The sequence below is a fragment of the Dendrobates tinctorius genome, unplaced genomic scaffold (assembly GCF_039654945.1).
Source record: "Dendrobates tinctorius isolate UK_male_01 unplaced genomic scaffold, ASM3965494v1 ptg000036l, whole genome shotgun sequence".
Lineage (NCBI taxonomy): Eukaryota > Metazoa > Chordata > Amphibia > Anura > Dendrobatidae > Dendrobates > Dendrobates tinctorius.
In genome coordinates this window covers 42,408,237-42,428,839 of record NW_027361704.1, presented here as the reverse complement: position 1 = coordinate 42,428,839, position 20,603 = coordinate 42,408,237, and the positions used below count along the sequence as shown (strand labels likewise).

General features: G+C 46.6%; 1 protein-coding gene across 2 annotated transcripts in view; it reads left to right on the top strand.

The window, feature by feature from the left end:
* The window catches only part of DDX46 (DEAD-box helicase 46), a 209,972-nt gene that overhangs the window by 9,535 nt on the left and 179,834 nt on the right, over positions 1–20,603 (top strand). For both annotated transcript variants that reach the window (XM_073573810.1, XM_073573808.1), the window contains exons 2-3: positions 3,715–3,900; positions 4,044–4,184. In XM_073573810.1, the coding sequence (XP_073429911.1) occupies positions 3,715–3,900; positions 4,044–4,184 (327 nt within the window). The remainder of the gene's footprint in view (positions 1–3,714; positions 3,901–4,043; positions 4,185–20,603) is intronic.

The following is a 20,603-nucleotide window of genomic DNA, read 5'->3' as shown; positions in this document are numbered from 1 at the left end:
GGAAAGGTCTTAGGGTGTCCAAAAGTACACTAGCCAGATGGATTAGAGAAGCAATCTCGCTAGCTTACACCTCAAAAGGTAGAGTAGCTCCGGAGAAATTGAAGGCGCATTCCACCAGAGCCGTGGCGACCTCGTGGGCCGAGAGATCGGAAGTCTCCATCGACCAGATTTGTAAGGCGGCCACTTGGTCCTCTCCGAGCACTTTTTATAGTCATTATAGGCTAGACTTGGGTGCTTCTGCAGACCTTTCCTTCGGTATCAGGGTTCTGCAGGCTGTAGTCCCCCCCTAAAGTGGTGATTACTCTCTGTAATTCTCTCAGGTGGTGCTGTCATGGACGACCGATAAAGTCTTAGTTACTCACCGGTTAACGGTGTTTTTCGGAGTCCATGACAGCACCTGTATATTCCCTCCCTTTAGTTTAAATTTGGGTGTGCACTTCTTCCTCTTGTATGTACACTGGTAAGGAATAGTTGTGTAAAAGTACTGTATATAAATTTTGCCATTAACCATTGTGGTCCTCTTGTGCTCTGTAATCCAACTGATGCGTGGGAGAGGTGCCGCCCTTTTGTATCTGTAGGTTTCCTGTTCCTGAAGGGCGGATCCCCTCTCTCAGGTGGTGCTGTCATGGACTCCGAAAAACACCGTTAACCAGTGAGTAACTAAGACTTTCCTGTATTTTTGATAACCAGCTAGGCAAAGCTGACAGCTGCTGACTACATCCCTCAGCTGTCGGCTTCAGCAAGGCTGCTTATCAAAAATAGAGGGATCCCCAAGCTATATTTTTTTATTTAAATAATTTTTTAAAAAACGACGTGGGGGCTCCCCACCCATTTCTGACAATCAGACTTTCTAAAGCAGACAGCTGGGGGCTGGTATTTTCAGGCTGGTAAGGGGTCATGAATATTGAACTCCCCCAGCCTAAAAATAGCAGCTCGCAGCCGCCCAGAAAAGGCACATCTATTAGATGCGCCAACTCTGAAGCTTTGACCGGCTCTTCCCCCTTGCCCTGAGGCGGTGGCAACTGAGTTTGATGTCACCTTTTGTAATGTCAGGTGACATCACGCCCACGGATTACTAATGGAGAGCCCTCTATAAGACACCTATCCATTACTTATCCTATAGTTATATGGTAAATAAACACACAGCCAGAATAAAATCCTTTATTTGAAATAAAACAAAGCACAGTTTTTTCCATTTTTATTTAAAAATAACAAGCACCGTTATATTCACCTAACACTCTTTCCATTGCAGTCCACAGCTGTCAGTTTTGTCTGGCTGGTTATCAAAAATGCAAGGGAACCCACACTTTTTTTTTTATTAATTTCTAGCACAGGCGGCAGCGGCTGAATACTCCCATCAGCGGCCACCTGCTCTCGCTGTTATCAGCTTAATACAGCTCTCAACATTGTCCCATGGTAGCGCGGATCACAGTGCCAGCAGGGGAGAATGATGAGAGCGGTCTTCAGCACCTAGCCCCGGGAATCGGCGCCAACAGTACCGCTGCTTCCCAGGCGCGGGTACTTGTGGTACAGATTTGGCACAAGTATGCCACAAGTATTACACACACGAACCCATGGACTGTTTTTTCCAGTACTGGAAATATCAGGACGTGTGAAAGAGTTCTAAATCTGTCAAAAGCTGGACTCCTTGTGTTTCCTCCCTCCACTAACCTACCTATGCCCGATATTGCCATTTATGTGTGTGGTTCTACCATTACTCCCTAGCAACATGCCCACTGTCTTGGTGTCACATTTGATTAATATCTTTCCTTCACTCACCACATCCAGTCACTAGCATCACTGCCATCACTGTCATTTCTCTGGGCCTGCATGCATGACTGAAAGCCATCCGGACAAATAAAGTCCCGGTGCCGCACTCTCAGTTCTGCGTCCACACACCTTCATGGTGCTATTAACCTGCAGATTAACCGCATAAGTGAAGATTAATGGCGCTAGCAGAGATGAGAAGTTCTCTATAATGCTCTCCAATCGCCATAGTCTCTGGTGTCTAGTACCGCCCTGGTTCACACACAGAACCCAGTGTAATTGGGCAAGTGGAAGAGCCGTCACATGGCTTGGAAGAGGATCGGAGCTGTGCTGGAGACAGATGAATATATTAATAATGGTTACACTACAATAACATTTGCACAGGTTTAGGGAATACAAAAAATGTCAGCCCTTTTAAGTTTTTTCTTAAACGTTAGCTGTAACTACATTTTAAATACAACAACTTTCAGACCTGGAAACTGGATGTCACGATGACCCGTCCTGTGTGACGCGACCCGCAGGCCGGTAACTAAAATAAGACACGGTACGTGATACTGTCCTTTGTGACACGGCCCGCAGGCCGGTAACTAAAACAACAAGACACGGGGAAAAGGGAAACAGTTACAAAGGTGGGCCCTGCGATAGGGAAAGGGGACGTGGCGACCTCCTGCACTCCCCTGAGTCAGTGTCCCTAACGCTCCTAACGTTCCCTATGCCGGTTCCGCACCGGGCGCCGATCAGGAACCTGTCGCCCTAGCACACCATACACCTATCCCTTGCTAGGGAGCTGGGTGGCGCAGGCACTGGCCCCACCACTGTACTAATACACACTAAGGAAAATCACAAACGGGAAAACACCACTTAGCTTTACTCTGTTGTACTTGCTCCAGGCAACAGAGTCCACGACCAGAATGCAGCTCTCCTCCTGAATTGCTGCCACCAAGCTGTCAGAGCTACAAGGAAATCCCCTATGACTCCTTCCACACCAGGGCTAAGACAGTGCTGCAAGGAACGCTCTCCAGCTCCTTCCTCCACCAAGGATGGTTGAAATGAACACTATCACCAACACTGATTGCAACACCTGTGACTCTTATAGAAGAGCCAGAGCAATCACACCAGCATTATAATCATGTGCACTTAACTAAAGAAACCAGAGTGCAATGACACTCACCACCACCGGGGGCAAACTTAGAACAAACGACACCACAGTGCAATAATCCTAATGGCCACCGGGGCAAAAACCAAACTTAATCACAGTTTAAGAAAAAAAAAAAGGTTACCTGTGCTTTTTATCAGTCCTGATCCAACATGGATCATGACACTGGAAGGTCATTGTTGCAATTAAAAAGTCTCCTTCCTCAGCACTGAACAAAATGTTTTAATATAAAAAACGAACTGTTCCAGTTCAGCTGTTCAGGATATACCTGCGCGATTGTTGTCCGTTTTTGATAGCAATGAGCAGAATTGTGAATGCAGCTCTGAATAACTACAGCTTAACTCGGAATCAATGAAAGATACCGTATTTTGTAGAATACTAGACGCATCCTAAATTTTGGAGTGCAACATAGAGATTTTTTTTTTTTTTTTTTAATAAAATGCTGGTGCATCTCATATACCTTTTTAACTGTAACTTTCCTGAAGGCAGGGTTGCTGCTTTACGAGGCCGGCGGCACCTTCAGAGATGCCAGGCACAGCAGCATGGCCCCGCTCCTGCTGCCACTGGCTACCTGAAGCAGCGACCCTGCCTCCTGTGACCTCGCTACACTGCCACCTGCGTCCACTAAGCTCACTTTGGATTTTAAGACCCCTCTCCCCATTTTCCTCCCAAATTTGGAGGAAAAAAAGTGCATCTTATAATCGTAAAAATACGGTAATTGTGTATGTAAGATAAAAATTATATTGCATTTATAATATGTACTTTTGTTCTGTTTTTTTTTTTATTTTTAGACATTATAGGAAACGGTCATCATCACGTGGCCGCTCCGGTAGCAGGTCCAAAAGTCGCTCACCACCTGACAAGAGGTCAAAAAGAGATGACCGTCGTTCAAGGAGTCGAGACAGAGATAGGAGAAGAGAGAGATCACGTAGCAGAGATCGTAGAAGATCTCGCTCCAGAGACAGGAAGCGTCCAGTGTAGGTCTCCTTTTATGGTTTTTATTAGTTTTCTATAATTTTATCTGACATGCATTTGCTTCTTGGGATTTTGTTGTACATCTCCTCCTTTACAACAGAATGTTACTACAAATTGTTGTTTTTTTGTTTTTAAATTATAACAGCCGTCGGCCAAGCAGAGAAAGAGAGCGGAGTCGTGAGAGAAGAAGATCCCGGAGTAGGGAGCGGAGGCGATCAGGAAGCAAAGGTCGCAGTAAACGTTCACGGTCTCTCAGTCCTAGCAAGACTAAAAAGGGAGAAAAAAGGTAATGTAACTAATGATTGTCTTGAAATTCCTCCTTTCCTTTAATTGTATTTATTGGCTGTAATCTTCAAGGGATCCTGTATTAGTATTTAAAGGGTAACCGTATTTTCAAGTGACAGTTCAGAATAAGATGTCCTGTGTGTGTATATGAGGAAGAACACCATTTCTGTCCGTTATATGACTTTATCCTGTTGCTTTAATAATCTTCCCCACTGCAGGCAATATCTCTAGTTTGCTCTGAGCTTGTGGGTGGAGACTAGCTGCTATGATAACTCCCATACACAGCACATGCAGACAAGATTCATTTATATAAAGGTATATACCACCCATGTCCTGTGTATAGATTGCATGTTTAAAAAAATATTTCTCCTTTGTCTCATTGGGTGACACAGGACCATGGGTGTTATGCTGCTGACACTAAGTTACCATATTTTCCGGCATATAAGACGACCCCCAACTTTTCTAGTTAAAATATAAAATCTTCTCAAAAGTCGGCGGTCTTCTTACACGCCGGGTGTCGTCTTATAGGGCGGTGCGGACCAATCTGCATATGGTGGGGGGGGGGAATGGTCTTGATGACGAGAAGAGGGGGCGCCTCACCTGGAAGGTGTAAGTAAAGTCTCCCTATTACCGCATTGCGGCAGCGGTACTCTTTGCTGTTCTCTGTGCTGGGGGGGGGCGGCTCCAGCTCCTCTTTGTTTAGTGTCGGGGGCTCCGCCGGCATTTCGGCAAAGCCCATTGCTGCGATGAGGTGGCCTCCGGGAAAAAGGCCGCTGGGGGCGGCACATGCTCAGATTCAGATCTCGTCCCGGGATGGTGGATTGAGGGTTACCTCTGCACCATTCATGATGCTTATCTTCACCTTCCTGTTTGTGTTCAGCATCAGAGATTCCTTTGGTTTGCAAACCAGGAGGATCATTATCAGTTCATGGCCCTTCTTTTCGGCCTGGGCTCTGCCCCTAGAGTGTTCACGAAGGTCATAGCCATCCTTCGCTCCAAGGGGATTCTCATATTCCCTTACCTGTACGATCTTCTGATCAAGGGGCCATCCCGCCGAGACTGCGACCTGAGTCTTCAGATCACTCTGGACACTGGTTCTTCTCGGCTGGATAGTCAATAGAGAGAAGTCCTTCCTGATTCCAGCTCAACGCCTGGTATTCCTGGATATGAAGTTCGACATGGCCCAGGCCCGTGTCTTCCTTCCAAAGGAAGTTTTCTTCTCTCTGCCAGGGAATCTGCTCCTTAAAGCGACCAGCTCCTCTTCCCCCTATGGTGCTGGCGTAGATGATTGCCTCCATGGAAGCTGTGCCTTTTGCCAAGTTCCACACCCGTCCTTTTCAGCTGGCCCTCTTGTCTGCTTAGGATAAAAGAACAGTCTCCCTGGACCGACCAGTACTTATGTCTCTCAAGGTGAGTTTTATTAAGTACAAAAATAACAATATAAAATTGCACAGATGTCCCCTATTATAAAGCCTAGTAAAGAACGGGCTATTGTATTGCTGGAAAGAGATAAGGTGTAACAGTCAAACTAAATCTAACCAGCTGAATCTGCCAATCCAATCACGTGGTCAGAAAAACCTAAATCATAGCAGTTAAAAACTGCACAATACTATTATAGCCCAAAAACATCAAAAAAGGGAAATGGACATAAAGAAGATGTATAAAAATTGATAATACGTGCTACCATCTGATAATTTCACTCAGCCGATGTGAAGAAAAGAGTGACCTGGCCCTATACAAAATGACTATCTGAACACCTACTTAGGTGCGGAGGTTGGCACCCTAAGAAATACGAGAATGGCGCCCCCGCTCGTGCGATGGCTATCCCTAATCTCCTATATCATCCTGTAAGACGACAGATTAGAAACAGGGGGCAAGATGGCCTGTATCCATTTGCTTAGAATATCTTCATGAATGCAGTAAAGTAGATTTATACAATCATATATGCATGTGAGGAAAGGTAGAAAGTCCAGACAGTCTGATTAGATGCATAACACTCACACACAGTAGAACCAGTTACATATAAATTTGTAGCAAATTATGCCCTTTTCCAAAACCACTGTTATGTATATGAAGTATATATAAAAATTGTCACATCAAGTACCCAGATAAAAAAACTGCCCATTAGACACAATGATGAATCAATGGTAGGTAAACAGGAACGGCTTATCTGATAACAAATTGTCAGAAATCATGAAAGCAAACAAAGACACCACTGAATGTACCAGATTTTCAAGTCTCAGTGTAAATTATTAGGGGTGCTACAGCCACTCCAGATATCAGATATATCATACCCCTAGTTTAAATCACCAGATACTGACAACAATAAGCCCATTCATGGGAGAAAAAAAAACAAACAAAACAGTACTTATCTGTGAATATATACTCCTTCATAATGATATCCATAAGGTCCATGATAACATCATTCCTCAGATATAGTCCGCACACTCTCAACGCGTTTCCCCCTACTGCGGGTTCATCAGGAGAGATGCATATTGGTCAGAGCGGTCTGGCAGTGGAGACTAATCCAATTGATGAGGCTGCACCTGTAGCTTACCATTCCCCCTTACATAGCTGTATCACTCCCGTCATCACCTGGTGCCACAACACTAGAAGCACAAGGTATGTTTACCTGCAGATTGTGTCCTCACATTCTCACTGCACATGTCCATTCAGTGTCCAGACGCTAGAGGAGTCACATGATCAGCTTACAGCAATTGCTGCTCTCACACCGATGTCAGCACCGGCCCACACAGTGCTAGAGGCACACAGTATGTTTTCCTACAAATACCATTGTGTCCTCATTGTTTCATTGCGCATGTCCACTCAGTGTCTAGATGCTGGGAAAGTAACATGATCAGGCTACAGTCACCACAATATCCATCATTGCAGAGATGCAGTGTAGTCACATAGGAGCATATTACAGCTCATATAAGCAGCGTCCTCACTTCTGAAGTACGCATGATCAGATCTATAGGGACTAGTGTTGAGCATTCCGATACCGCAAGTATCGGAATTCCGATACCGACTTCCGATATTTTTTCAATATCGGAAATCGGAATCGGAAGTTCAAAGTTGATTGACAGCCTGACGTCATCATGATGCGCGGTGTGTGCGCATCATGATGCGCCGTCATTTCGGGCCTTCCGGGGGTCTCTGCCGGCCTGCCGGGGGGCTGTGTGGACTTTATGCAATGGCATAAAGTGAGACTAGGGACTTTTTTTTTTTTTTAAGTGGCGGAGGAATACAGTGCGGAAGGATACCTACCTTCCGTCATTGGATTCCTGCAGCCCGTAGAGAACGGCAGCAACAGCTGATGCTGCAGTTCTCTACCCAAGATCGTCGTGGGACACACTCGTGGACTGCTTCGGATCGTGGGTGAGTATTTTTGTGGTTTGTTATGTTAATATTTATTCCGTAAAAGACAATGGCTTCGGGGAACAATGTGACAAGTATTGGTAAGTATGTTACTCTATGTTATATGTACTGTATGTCTATGTATGTATTGTATGAATGTATTGTATGTAGTATGTATGTAGTATATATGTGGTATGTATGTAGCATGTAGTATGTATGTAGTATGTATGTAGCATGCATGTAGCATGCAGTATGTATGTAGCATGCATGTAGTATATATGTAGTATGTATGTAGCATGTAGTATGTATGTAGCATGTAGTATGTATGTAGCATGTAGTATGTATGTAGCATGTAGTATGTATGTAGCATGCATGTAGTATGTATGTAGCATGTATGTAGCATGTAGTATGTATGTAGCATGTAGTATGTATGTAGCATGCATGTTGTATGTATGTAGCATGTATGTAGCATGTAATTTTTTTTTTTTTTACATTCAACACATTAGCCGGATGATGGGACTACTACTGTCCCATCATTGGCTAATGTGACAATCACTGTCATGGTAGCAGGCATCGCCCGATGGGACTTGTAGTCCCATCGGACGATGCTTGCACAGACCCTCGGACATCAGCACAGCCCCCCGGCAGGCCGGTACAGACCCCCACAGGGTGCACAGACCACCGGCAGGCCGGCACAGCCCCCCGGCAGGCCGGTACAGACCCCCACAGGGTGCACAGACCACCGGCAGGCCGGCACAGCCCCCCGGCAGGCCGGTACAGACCCCCACAGGGTGCACAGCCCCCCGGCAGGCCGGTACAGACCCCGGGCAGGCCGGCACAGCCCCCCGGCAGGCCGGCACAGCCCCCCGGCAGGCCGGCAGAGACCCCCGGAAGGCCCGAAATGACGGTGCATCATGATGCGCACACACCGCGCATCATGATGACGTCAGTCTGTCAATCAACTTTGAACTTCCGATTCCGATGCCGAATTCCGATATTGAAAAAATATCGGAAGTCGGTATCGGAATTCCGATACAGCAAGTATCGGCCGATACCCGATACTTGCGGTATCGGAATGCTCAACACTAGTTGTGGGACACATGCTGGTGTAATGCCGGTATGGAACAACGGGAGAAATAGTGATGCCTGCACAGCCCCCCGGCAGGCCGGCACAGACCCCCTGGCAGGCCGGCACAGCCCTCCGAAAGGCCCGTACAGACCCCAGAGAGGCTGTACAAGGGAAAAACAGGATTTTTCTTATTCCGATACCGGAAGTCCCATAGACTTGAATGGGACTTCCGGTATCGGAATCGGCGATACCGATACTTTTTTTTAAGATCGGCCGATCCATTCCGATCCGATACTTTGAAGTATCGGACGGTATCGCTCAACTCTAATAGGGACGTTTTTCTTCATGCATTATACCTGAGCATGCTCTACATCCTGCGAGTACATGGATAAATTTACTCCTATAATGGAAATGCGCATGCCCTAAACTGTGAGGCTATTTACCTATATTCCAGGCACAAAAAGAGCATTACTACATTAGGCTCGATACATATAAACATTGACTACCACCGCACATATTGTATAAATAGGCAGAGTTTATATATACTTAATGTTCAACCAAAAACACATAGGATCATGTTTTATAATTTTAGATCTCTTATATACCCATCAAGATTATAAAATTTTTAATTCATTTTAACCTCATGCCCAGAACCATAGTATATACAGTGACTGTAAATAAGGGTAGGAACTAACATTTTGGGTACATTCTAATCAAGTATCATATCCTGATTATAAGAAAAGACTGGGTCACAAGACCTAATCACAGGCATGGCTTCATGATAATGGACAAGGAATCAAATGAAACAGTAATTCTGTTGTTCATTAAGGCCATCCGGCACAAGAGTACGTAGTCTAAATATCCACTGACATTCCTTTTTTAATAATGACATCCCAGTTTCCCCCCCATGGGTTACGCCGCACTACCGCAAGGACACAGAAGGACACAGTTTTGGATCATTATGATGTTCTAATTTTATATGTCTCGCCAGGGGTGTATCTCATGTTTTATGTCTCTCAAATGTTCCCCCCACTCGTCTACGCAATTCCCTTTTGGTTTTTCCTATATAATTACGTGGACAGGAACATGTGGCCATGTAGACTACACCTTCTGTTTTGCAGTTTGCAAAGTCTCGCATATAGTAAACTTTTCCCGATGTAGTACATTTGAATGATTTTCCTCTACTGATCCAAGGACAGAATTTGCAACTGCCACATTTAAACTTGCCACGTGGCTTACGATCTAGCCACGTGCCTTCTGGTCTCGGTTTATTGTAGAAACTATGAACCAACCTATCCCGTATGGATCTCCCCTTCCTGTATGTTATCCGCGGTGTCGGTGGAATGACATCTCTCAGTTCTGTGTCCGTCCTTAAGATTCCCCAGTGTCTCCTCAGTATACCCTGCACCTCGTTAGATCTGTCATCGAACATGCCTATAATTCTCAATATATCTGATGACTCCTCCTTTGGGGTTGGATGTAGTAAATCATGACGATTACATCCAACCGCATGATCCCATGCTTTGTTTATTACATCCCTTGGATACCCTCTCTGCCGGAACCTCCGCCCCAGGTCTTGGGCTTGTGTATCAAAATCTCGCCTATCCGAGCAGTTCCTCTTAATGTGTAGAAATTGTCCCTTGGGTATTCCCCTTTTAAGAGGGCCAGGATGATAGCTGTCCCAACGCAGGAGGTTATTCGTGGATGTAGGTTTTCTAAACGTCTTTGTGGTGATACCCCCCCCTCTCCATTTTTGATTATCTGAAGGTCGAGAAACGTGATAGTCTCATTTTGTATTTCAGATGTAAACCGCATCTTAATATCATTCTGGTTTAAACACGATATGAATCTATGAAATTCACTTGGTGAAACAGACCACAGGATTATTTATTATTATTATTATTTATATAGCGCCATTAATTCCATAGTGCTGTACATGAGAAGGGGGGTTACATACAAAGTTATAAATATCGTTAACAGTAAACAAGTTTCCACAACAAATTTACAATGACAGACTGGTACAGAGGGGAGAGGACCCTGTCCTTGCGGACTTGCATTCTACCGGATAGTGGGGAACAGACAGAAGGTCGGGGGTGCAGCAGCTCTGGTGGTGATGAGGCTGCAGCTCTGGTGGTGGTGAGGCGGCAGCTCTGGTGGTGGTGAGGCGGCAGCTCTGGTGGTGGTGAGGCGGCAGCTCTGGTGGTGGTGAGGCGGCAGCTCTGGTGGTGGTGAGGCGGCAGCTCTGGTGGTGGTGAGGCGGCAGCTCAGGGGGTGGTGAGGCGGCAGCTCAGGGGGTGGTGAGGCGGCAGAATGGTTATTGCAGTCTGTAAGCTTTCCTGAAAAGATGGGTTTTCAGGTTCCGTTTGAAGGATCCGAGGGTGGTGGATAATCGGACGTGTTGTTGAGGCATGGCATTCCAGAGGATAGGGGATATTCGGGAGAAATCTTGGAGGCGGTTGTGTGAGGAAAGAATAAGTGTGGAGAAGAGTAGGAGGTCTTGGGAGGATCGAAGAGTACGTGAGGGAAGATATTGGGAGATTAGTTCAGAGATATAGGGAGGGGAAAGGTTGTGGATGGCTTTGTAGGTCAGTGTTAGTAGCTTGAACTGGACTCGTTGGGGAATTGGGAGCCAATGGAGGGATTTGCAGAGGGGAGAGGCAGGGGAGTAGCGAGGAGAGAGGTGGATTAGTCGGGCAGCAGAATTGAGGACAGACTGGAGTGGTGCAAGAGAGTTAGCAGGGAGGCCACAGAGTGTTGCAGTAGTCAAGACGGGAGATGATGATGGCATGTACAAGAGTTTTAGTAGATTGAAGACTGAGGAAGGGACGGATTCAGGAAATATTTTTGAGTTGGAGGCGACAGAAGGTGTCAAGAGATTGGACGTGCTGTTTGAAGGACAGGGCAGAGTCGAGAGTTACTCCAAGGCAGCGGATTTCAGGTGTGGGAGAGAGCATGATGCCGTTTACCATAATCGATAGATCGGGTAGGGAAGATACGAGAGATGGAGGAAAGATAATGAGTTCAGTTTTGTCTACATTGAGTTTTAGGAAGCGAGAGGTGAAAAAGGAGGATATGGCTGATAGACACTCCGGGATTCTGGACAGCAGAGAGGTGACATCTGGGCCAGAGAGGTAGATCTGAGTGTCATCTGCATACAGGTGGTACTGGAAGCAATGGGACTTTGAGTTGTCCTAGGCCAAGAGTATAGATGGAAAAAAGTAGGGGCCCCAGGACAGAGCCTTGGGGGACTCCCAACAGAGAGGGGATCGGATGAGGAGGTAGTGTGGGAGTGGGAAACGCTGAATGTGCGGTCAGAAAGGTATGAGGAAATCCAGGTCAGGGCAAGGTCTTTTATTCCAAGGGAAGAAAGGATCTGTAGCAGTGGTCAACTGTGTCAAAGGCAGAGGACAGGTCGAGAAGGATGGAGAACTGTCTGTTAGCTTTGGCTGTGAGTAAGTCATTAGTAATTTTGGATGAACACGTCATCAACAATATTCTCGACCATAGGAAAATATGCGGGTACCACCATGCTTCCTCCAGGAAGACCTTGGTCTCCTCCCACCAGCCCAGGAAGAGATTTGCATAAGATGGCGCACAGGGACTCCCCATAGCGGTCCCCCTGAGCTGGTGATAGGTCTTGCCATTGAAGAGGAAGTAATTATGATTACAGATATACACCAACAATTCCACCACAAACTTATGTGCCACTAACTGCGTTGCCCTTGTACCAAGAAAGAACTCCCCCCCCCCCCCCCCCGATACCTGCCAAATGTGGAATATTACCGTACAAAGCTTCAACAGCTATTGATGCTAGATATGTCTCTGAACTGCTATTAATACCCTCAAGTTTAACGAGAAGGTCAGATGTCTCTTAGATACGATGTTAATGACTTAACAAATGGGCGCAGGATCTTATCAATATACGTCCCAGTGTTTTGACTCATTGAATCAACCCCCGAGACAATGGGCCGTCCTTTCAAGGGATTGACCCCCTTGTGAATTTTTGGTAGACAGTAAAAGACAGGTGTCAGGGTAGAGGAGGGACAAAGAAGATCAAATTCATTCTTGGTAATCAGTCTCAAGTCCAGGCCAGTCATCAGAATATCTGTAAGTTTGTCCATATATTGAGAAGTAGGATCATGTTCTAGAACTTCATATGTATCTCTGTCCCTCAGCAATGAGTGACACATGGCAGTGTACTGTTCATGGTCCATAATAACTAGGTTGCCCCCTTTGTCAGAGGGCTTTATTACGATCTCCTTATTATTCTCCAATGGATTGAGTGCTGTCATCTCGGTCTCACTGAGATTCAATACCCTTTCCCCTTTTGATATATTGGGATTAATTTTAATCAATTCTTCTTCCACAACCTTCAAGAAAATATCAATGCAATCCACCTCATCCCCAGGTGGCAACCTAATATTTTTGCGCTTAAGAGATGTAAATGGACCCATGGTTTCATCACATTCATTTTCCACCAATAAGGCTGGTTTCACATTTGCGCTTTTGTGCGCCGCGCATCGTGCACACCCGTGCGCATGCGCACTGCGCACCTATGTTTAACATGACGTGCGCATGGTCTTGCGCACACTTGCGTTTTCGTGCGCATGCGGTTTTTTGTCTTTTGCGCCAGGTGCGCCAGACGCAACATGTTGGATTTTTTGGTGCGCCCTGTCTCGGCAAAAAAACGCATGCGCACGCTTGCGCACGGAATGCGCAAAAACAACACATTGAAGTCTATGGGAACGCATGCGTGCGCATGGTCTTGCGCACGGTTGCGTTTTTTTGCGCATGCGTGTTTGAGTGAAACAAGTCTAGAATGTTCTCTAGACAATGGAAAAAATGTCACACCTAAAAACGCATGTGCATAAAAAAACGCAAACGCATGCAAAAACGCATGTAAAACGCAAGCAACGCTGCGTTTTTTTTACGCATCAGCGTGCGCATGATGTTAAAAAACCGCGCGTTTGTTTTGCGTTTTTCTTTGCGTTTTTTATGCGCACGATGCGCTGCGCAAAAAAACGCTAATGTGAAACTAGCCTTAGTCAGTTAATATATTCATAGTTTCTAGATCATTAATGGCAATACCCAGTCTCACATTTCTCTCTATGTTTCTGGAGTTAGAACTTGTTCCATTTGAGTTTTCGTGCGAAAAGGTTGATATCCTTAACCCAACTAAAGGGGTCGTACCTGGTAGTGGGTACAAATGACAAGCCCTTCAAAAGGACCCTTTGTTCATCTAGAGACAGTATATAATTACTAAGGTTAATGATTTGGTCAGGCCTTGGCCCCCTTAGTTCACTCTGTTTCTCAGTTGATAACCGAGTGGAGCCTTTTGTTCCAAAAAAGAGGAGGATGCTGCAGGCTGTAATGAGGAAGATGGTTGTTGAGGTGTTGTACTTGCTGTATTTATCTGGGTTGGTTGCCCTACTGATACCCCCATCTATTGGGCCACACGCAAATCTCGGCCCTGCCATCTGTGTCTGTTTCCTCTGCCTCTCTCCCTGCCCCTCTGTCTCCATCTACCTCTAGAGCTAGACCTCTCCCTATCAGAATTATCTGTCTCAGATGATGAGATGTCTATATATACCCTTGGTTGTGTGACCACTAAGTTATAGGCTCTATTCTCTTTAAATTCGTTAAAGTCCCTAAGGAATTGATTGTTTCCTATCTTTGATCGTAGTCTGAATTTTTTCAATAGAAGTTTGGAGAATTGCCTCTCTCCTAGTAAAGTCTGGGTCCGATTTATATGTGAGGGTTTTCTCAATCAATTCATTCAATATTTCACCAGTGAGTTCAAAATTAATCTTCTCTCCAATCAGGATTTTCATAAACCTACACGAGGAGGCTACTGATTCCCTCTGCCATGCCTGTAGGAGTTGAGGACTCGCCAATCTTGGTGATGGAAAAATATTAATTCTTAGGCCACTCGGAACGATATTATTTTTAATATAATATTCAAGGGCCTTGATCTCCCAAAATGATTTCACATTATTCTTGTACCCTATATATAGATCTTTGAACAAGTTTTTGATGGATACCGACCCAGTCTTTTCTTATAATCAGGATATGATACTTGATTAGAATGTACCCCAAATGTTAGTTCCTACCCTTATTTACAGTCACTGTATATACTATGGTTCTGGGCATGAGGTTAAAATGTATTAAAAATTTTATAATCTTGATGGGTATATAAGAGATCTAAAATTATAAATCATGATCTTATGTGTTTTTGGTTGAACATTAAGTATATATAAACTCTGCCTATTTATACAATATGTGCGGTGGTAGTCACTGTTTATATGTATCGAGCCTAATGTAGTAATGCTCTTTTTGTGCCTGGAATATAGGTAAATAGCCTCACAGTTTAGGGCATGCGCATTTCCATTATAGGAGTAAATTTATCCATGTACTCGCAGGATGTAGAGCATGCTCAGGTATAATACATGAAGAAAAACGTCCCTATAGATCTGATCATGCGTACTTCAGAAGTGAGGACGCTGCTTATATGAGCTGTAATATGCTCCTATGTGACTACACTGCATCTGTGCAATGATGGATATTGTGGTGACTGTAGCCTGATCATGTTACTTTCCCAGCGTCTAGACACTGAGTGGACATGCGCAATGAAACAATGAGGACACAATGGTATTTTTAGGAAAACATACTGTGTGCCTCTAGCACTGTGTGGGCCGGTGCTGACATCGGTGTGAGAGCAGCAATTGCTGTGAGCTGACCATGTGACTCCACTAGCGTCTGGACACTGAATGGACATGTGCAGTGAGAATGTGAGGACACAATCTGCAGGTAAACATACCTTGTGCTTCTAGTGTTGTGGCACCAGGTGATGACGTTAGTCTGAAAGCAGGAGATGCTGGGAGTGATACAGCTATGTAAGGGGGAATGGTAAGCTACAGGTGCAGCCTCATCAATTGGATTAGTCTCCACTGCCAGACCGCTCTGACCAATATGCATCTCCCCTGATGAACCCGCAGTAGGGGGAAATGTGTTGAGAGTGTGCGGACTATATCTGAGGAATGATGTTATCATGGACCTTATGGATATCATTATGAAGGAGTATATATTCACAGATAAGTACTGTTTTGTTTGTTTTTTTTCTCCCATGAATGGGCTTATTGTTGTGAGTATCTGGTGATTTAAACTAGGGGTATGATATATGTGATATCTGGAGTGGCTGTAGCACCCCTACTAATTTACACTGAGACTTGAAAATCTGGTACATTCAGTGGTGTCTTTGTTTGCTTTCATGATTTCTGACAGTTTGTTATCAGATAAGCCGTTCCTGTTTACCTACCATTGATTCATCATTGTGTCTAATGGACAGTTTTTTATCTGGGTACTTGATATGACAATTTTTATATATACTTCATATACATAACAGTGGTTTTGGGAAAGTGCATAATTTGCTACAAATTTATATGTAACTGGTTCTACTGTGTGTGAGTGTTATGCATCTATTCAGACTGTCTGGACTTTCTACCTTTCCTCACATGCATATATGATTGTATAAATCTACTTTACTGCATTCATGAAGATATTCTAAGCAAATGGATACAGGCCATCTGGCCCTCTGTTTCTAATCTGTCGTCTTACAGGATGATATAGGAGACTAGGGATAGCCATCGCACGAGCGGGGGCGCCATTCTCGTATTTCTTAGGGTGCCAACCTCCGCACCTAGGTAGGTGTTCAGATAGTCATTTTGTATAGGGCCAGGTCACTCTTTTCTTCACATCGGCTGAGTGAAATTATCAGATGGTAGCACGTATTATCAATTTTTATACATCTTCTTTATGTCCATTTCCCTTTTTTGATGTTTTTGGGCTATAATAGTATTGTGCAGTTTTTAACTGCTATGATTTAGGTTTTTCTGACCGCATGATGCAATTTTATATTGTTATTTTTGTACTTAATAAAGTTATACTTTAATAGGGTTTTTTCAGTTAGTCGGATATAGGTAACCCTTGTTCACATTATACTTGTTAGTTGCTCTCAAGGTGAGGCAATCTCTGACTTGGTGGTCGCTATCCGCCTTAGGCTAGGTTCAGATTTGCGTATGGAGGAGCTGCGGACTTCTTCCGTGAAGCTCCGCCCACAGCCGCACCTCCTATGGTCAGCTCCGCATACTTCTGCATGTGGCCTGCCGTACCCTATCTTCAAGATTGGGTACGCAGGTCGTGCGGATGCCTCCGCATGCGTTGTTTTGACGATGCGCCGCCCGCATAAAATTCCAACATGATGTGTTTGCGGGTTGCCTCATCGTCAAAACGACGCATGTGGAGGCATCCGCATACATCCGCCCGACCTGCGTACCCAATGAGAAAGATAGGGTATGCAGGCCGCGTGCAGAAGTATGCGGACGTAGGCGGAACTGACTGGAGGAGGTGCGGCTGTGGGCGGAGCTTCACTGAGGAAGATCGCAGACGTCTGCAGCTCCTCCATACGCAAATGTGAAGCCAGCCTTAGTCCTGTGCGGGAGATCCTCCCTTTCCAGTGGCAGGTTGACACTACCGACGCCAGTCTTCTCGGTAGGGGAGCGGTCTTCCTTCATCACACAGCGTAGGGTCGCTGGAACGCTCAGGAAGCCCTTCTCCCCATCAATCTTCTGGAGATCAGGGCAATCTTTCTTGCCATTCTCCACTGGCAGTTCCTCCTCGCACTCAAGCCGGTCCGCATTCAATCGGACAATGCCACGGACGTGGCTTACGTAAACCACCAAGACAGGACTCGCAGCAAACAGGTTATGACAGAGGTGACAAGGATTCTGCGATGGGCGGAACGTCACGTCCCTGTCATATCAGCAGTTCACATCCCGGGGGTGGAAATTTGGCAGCTGATTTTCTGAGTCGTCAGGGTCTCTCATCAGGTGAGTGGTCTCTCAATCCTGCCGTCCTTAACCAAATATGTCAGAGATGGGGCACTCTGGATGTTGACCTGATGGCATCTCAGATGAACCACAATGTTTCTCTGTAGCCAGGTCCCGGGATATGCTGGCCATCGGTTGCGATGCCCTAGTCATCCTGTGGTCCTAGTTTCAGCTGCCTTATCTTTTTCCGCCTCTCCCCTTGATTCAGAGAGTCATAAAAAAGATCAAGGCAGAAGGGATTCCCATAATCCTGATAGTTCCAGACTGGCCAAGGCGGGCCTGGTATGTGGAGCTGGTGAACATACTTATGGATGCCCCCTGGAGGCTTCCAGATCTTCTCACAAGGCCCCCTCTTCCACCAGACTTCTCAGTCTGAGTTTAACGGCATGGTCATTGAGGCAGCAGTCCTGAAGGAGGCTGGTTTTTCTCACCATGTCCTACAGACCATGACTGGGTGAGAGAACCAGTATCCTCGTGCATCTACCACAGATATTGGAAGGCCTTCTTCCTGTGGTGTGAGGAGAACAATTTGTTTCAGATTTCCTTTTCCCTTCCATCCTTGGTTTTCGTCAAGCGGGCCTCGACTCGTTGCGAATTGGGCTCAGGAATTTCCTGAGCGGATTCTGCATCTCTTGGCAGAATCTGCAGGTCAAAATCCACGCATTTTATATGCATTTTTTTTGTGCGGATTTAATGTGGATTTTAAGCGAATTGTCATTTGTTTTTCTCTATCGCTTGGGGGGACACAGGAACCATGGGGTGTATGCTGCTGACACTATGCACAGAAAAAGGTTAGCTCCTCCGCAGTATACACCCCACCGACCGGCACTAATTTCGTCAGTTTAGCTTAGTGTCAGTAGGAGGTGGACACGGGTCTTTCATTAGACCCATATCTAACTCAGTGTGGGTCGTTTCTTTTCAGGTTTCCGGAGGGATAGAGAGTGAATGGTCACATCTGTAGTCCCACAAAGAGACTATGAGTACGGCGTGTACTGTGCCACCCCGTATCCTCATAGCTCTCCACAGCAGGACCAAGAGCCCCCTAACACGGATGCGTGTCAGGCGATCCAGACTGGTCCTCGTCCCCCCGTCTCCCACCCACTCGCCCACCAGAGCCTGTCGGTTTGGAAAAGGCACGGACATCCTTCTACAAAGATTCATGGACGCCACCTGGACGATGAAGGTACCTCTTCTTTCCCCAGGTTTTCCTCCTCAGAAGACGGAACAGGTAGAGAGTAAGTATGGGGCCCCTGAGTGGCATGACTCCCGAGGAATCACGGCTCCTTTCAGCATTTAGCCCCCCGTGACAGCCTCTTTTCTCTCCCTGCCCCCCCCCCGGCTGCACTTATCTTATTCCATCTCTGCAGCCGGGCTTCTTGCAGGGATCCAGTCGGGAGCGATCGCCGCGGCAGTGCAGCGATGTCTCCGCGCCGCCCCGCGTTTCCCGGCGGCTGCCGCATTTACTCCAGGCCCCGGCTTCAATTTGGGACTTGCTCTGCGTCGCGGCCACGCAGACCCCCCCCCCCGGCCTTCATCCTTATGCGGGCTTCTCTCCCGCCCTTTTGGGCCCGCCCACCGCTCTCTCCCTCCATGTTATGCGCCCCTTAGGCGGCGCACATCCCGCCCACTCCTAGCCTGCCTGTTGTCTGCGGGCGGCGCCATCTTCGGCCTCCTAACAGTGTGGTTAGCTCCGCCCATCCCTCTTCCTCGGTCTCATCATGAAAGCGCGCTTTTCTACCCTGCCCCTCTCAGGCTGCCTCCATTTTCTCAGCCTGTCAGCCGGACTCCGTTTCCTCGGCCTGCTGCCCTTCAGGTCCAGACGAGCTGTGCAGCTCTCTTGCTGGAAGTATCTACAGAACACCTGATCCGTGAGTAGCTCTGCACTGCAGACTGATACCCTCCTCTGCCTCCTGTCCCCCAACCTTCTGGCACCGCTTCAGTGAATTTTCTTCATCATGTCTAGCTCTAAGCCTGATCGTGCTCATTCTCCTGCTTCCTCCACTTGCACTTTAGTCAAGTACTTTGCATGTTCATCTTGCAAACTTCCCTCAGGTCAGTCCACTCCCCTCTGCCTCGACTGCAGCAATCCCATTGAGCCCGCCGCCCGTGAGCCCCCTATTGCTCCACGTGAGAGTGAATCCCCCATTCCTGGGTGGGCTTCTTCTCTATCACAATCAGTGGCGGATCTCACCAGGGTGTCTCAGTCCCTAGTGGCCGTACTTGATAAGTTGCCCCTGGACACTTCTGCATGATCCAGCAGGTCACAAGAGGCTCCATCTGAGCTAGCCAGCATTAGCCGCAAAAGTCCCAGGCAGGATCTCCGGCTGGAATCCTCTCCTCTCCCCATCTCACCACATAGTCCTTCCCAGCAGTCTCATTCCCGTGCCTCCTCCCCTGAGTCAGGCGAAGCGTTGTCGGATGCGCCATCCGAAGGGATTTTAGAGCTGGATTCGGACCATATCGCGGACATGAAGGTTACGGTACAGAATCTCATTGCAGCGATCACTTTCGAGATCACAGACTCCCCTGCGAAACGCTCAGATCAGGAGGTTTCGTTCAGACGGGCAGAAGCACCTTCCAAAGTCTTTGCTTCTCACTCTGAGTTTGAGAAGCTCCTTACCAGGGAAAGAGAAAATCCGAACAGGCGCTTTCAAAGAGGGAAGCGTCTCGGCGTGTTGTATCCATTTTCTCAAGAGCTCACCGACAACTGGTCGGCTTCCCCCTCTGTAGACGCTTCTGTTTCCAGGCTATCTAACAACACGGTCCTTCCGATCTCAGGTTTGGCATCTCTGAGGGATTCTAACGACAGGATCATAGAATCTTTAGCAAAGTCAGCATTCGAAGCGGTTGCGACGGTGCTAAGTCTGGTTTTTGCTTCCACTTGGGTAGCAAAGGCCATAGCTACTTGGGCGGAGGATCTCTGCCAAGGCATTCTTGATGGAGGCCAGCCGGAGCGGCTGGCCGAGCTAGCCAACCAGATCTCCCATGCAGGTGAATTTTTGGTCTCTGCCTCCTTAGGTGCCGCGTCTTGCGCAGCTCAAGCGTCCAGCAACGTAGTTGCAGTCCGGCGTACAATTTGGCTTAAGGCTTGACAGGCAGATTTGTCATA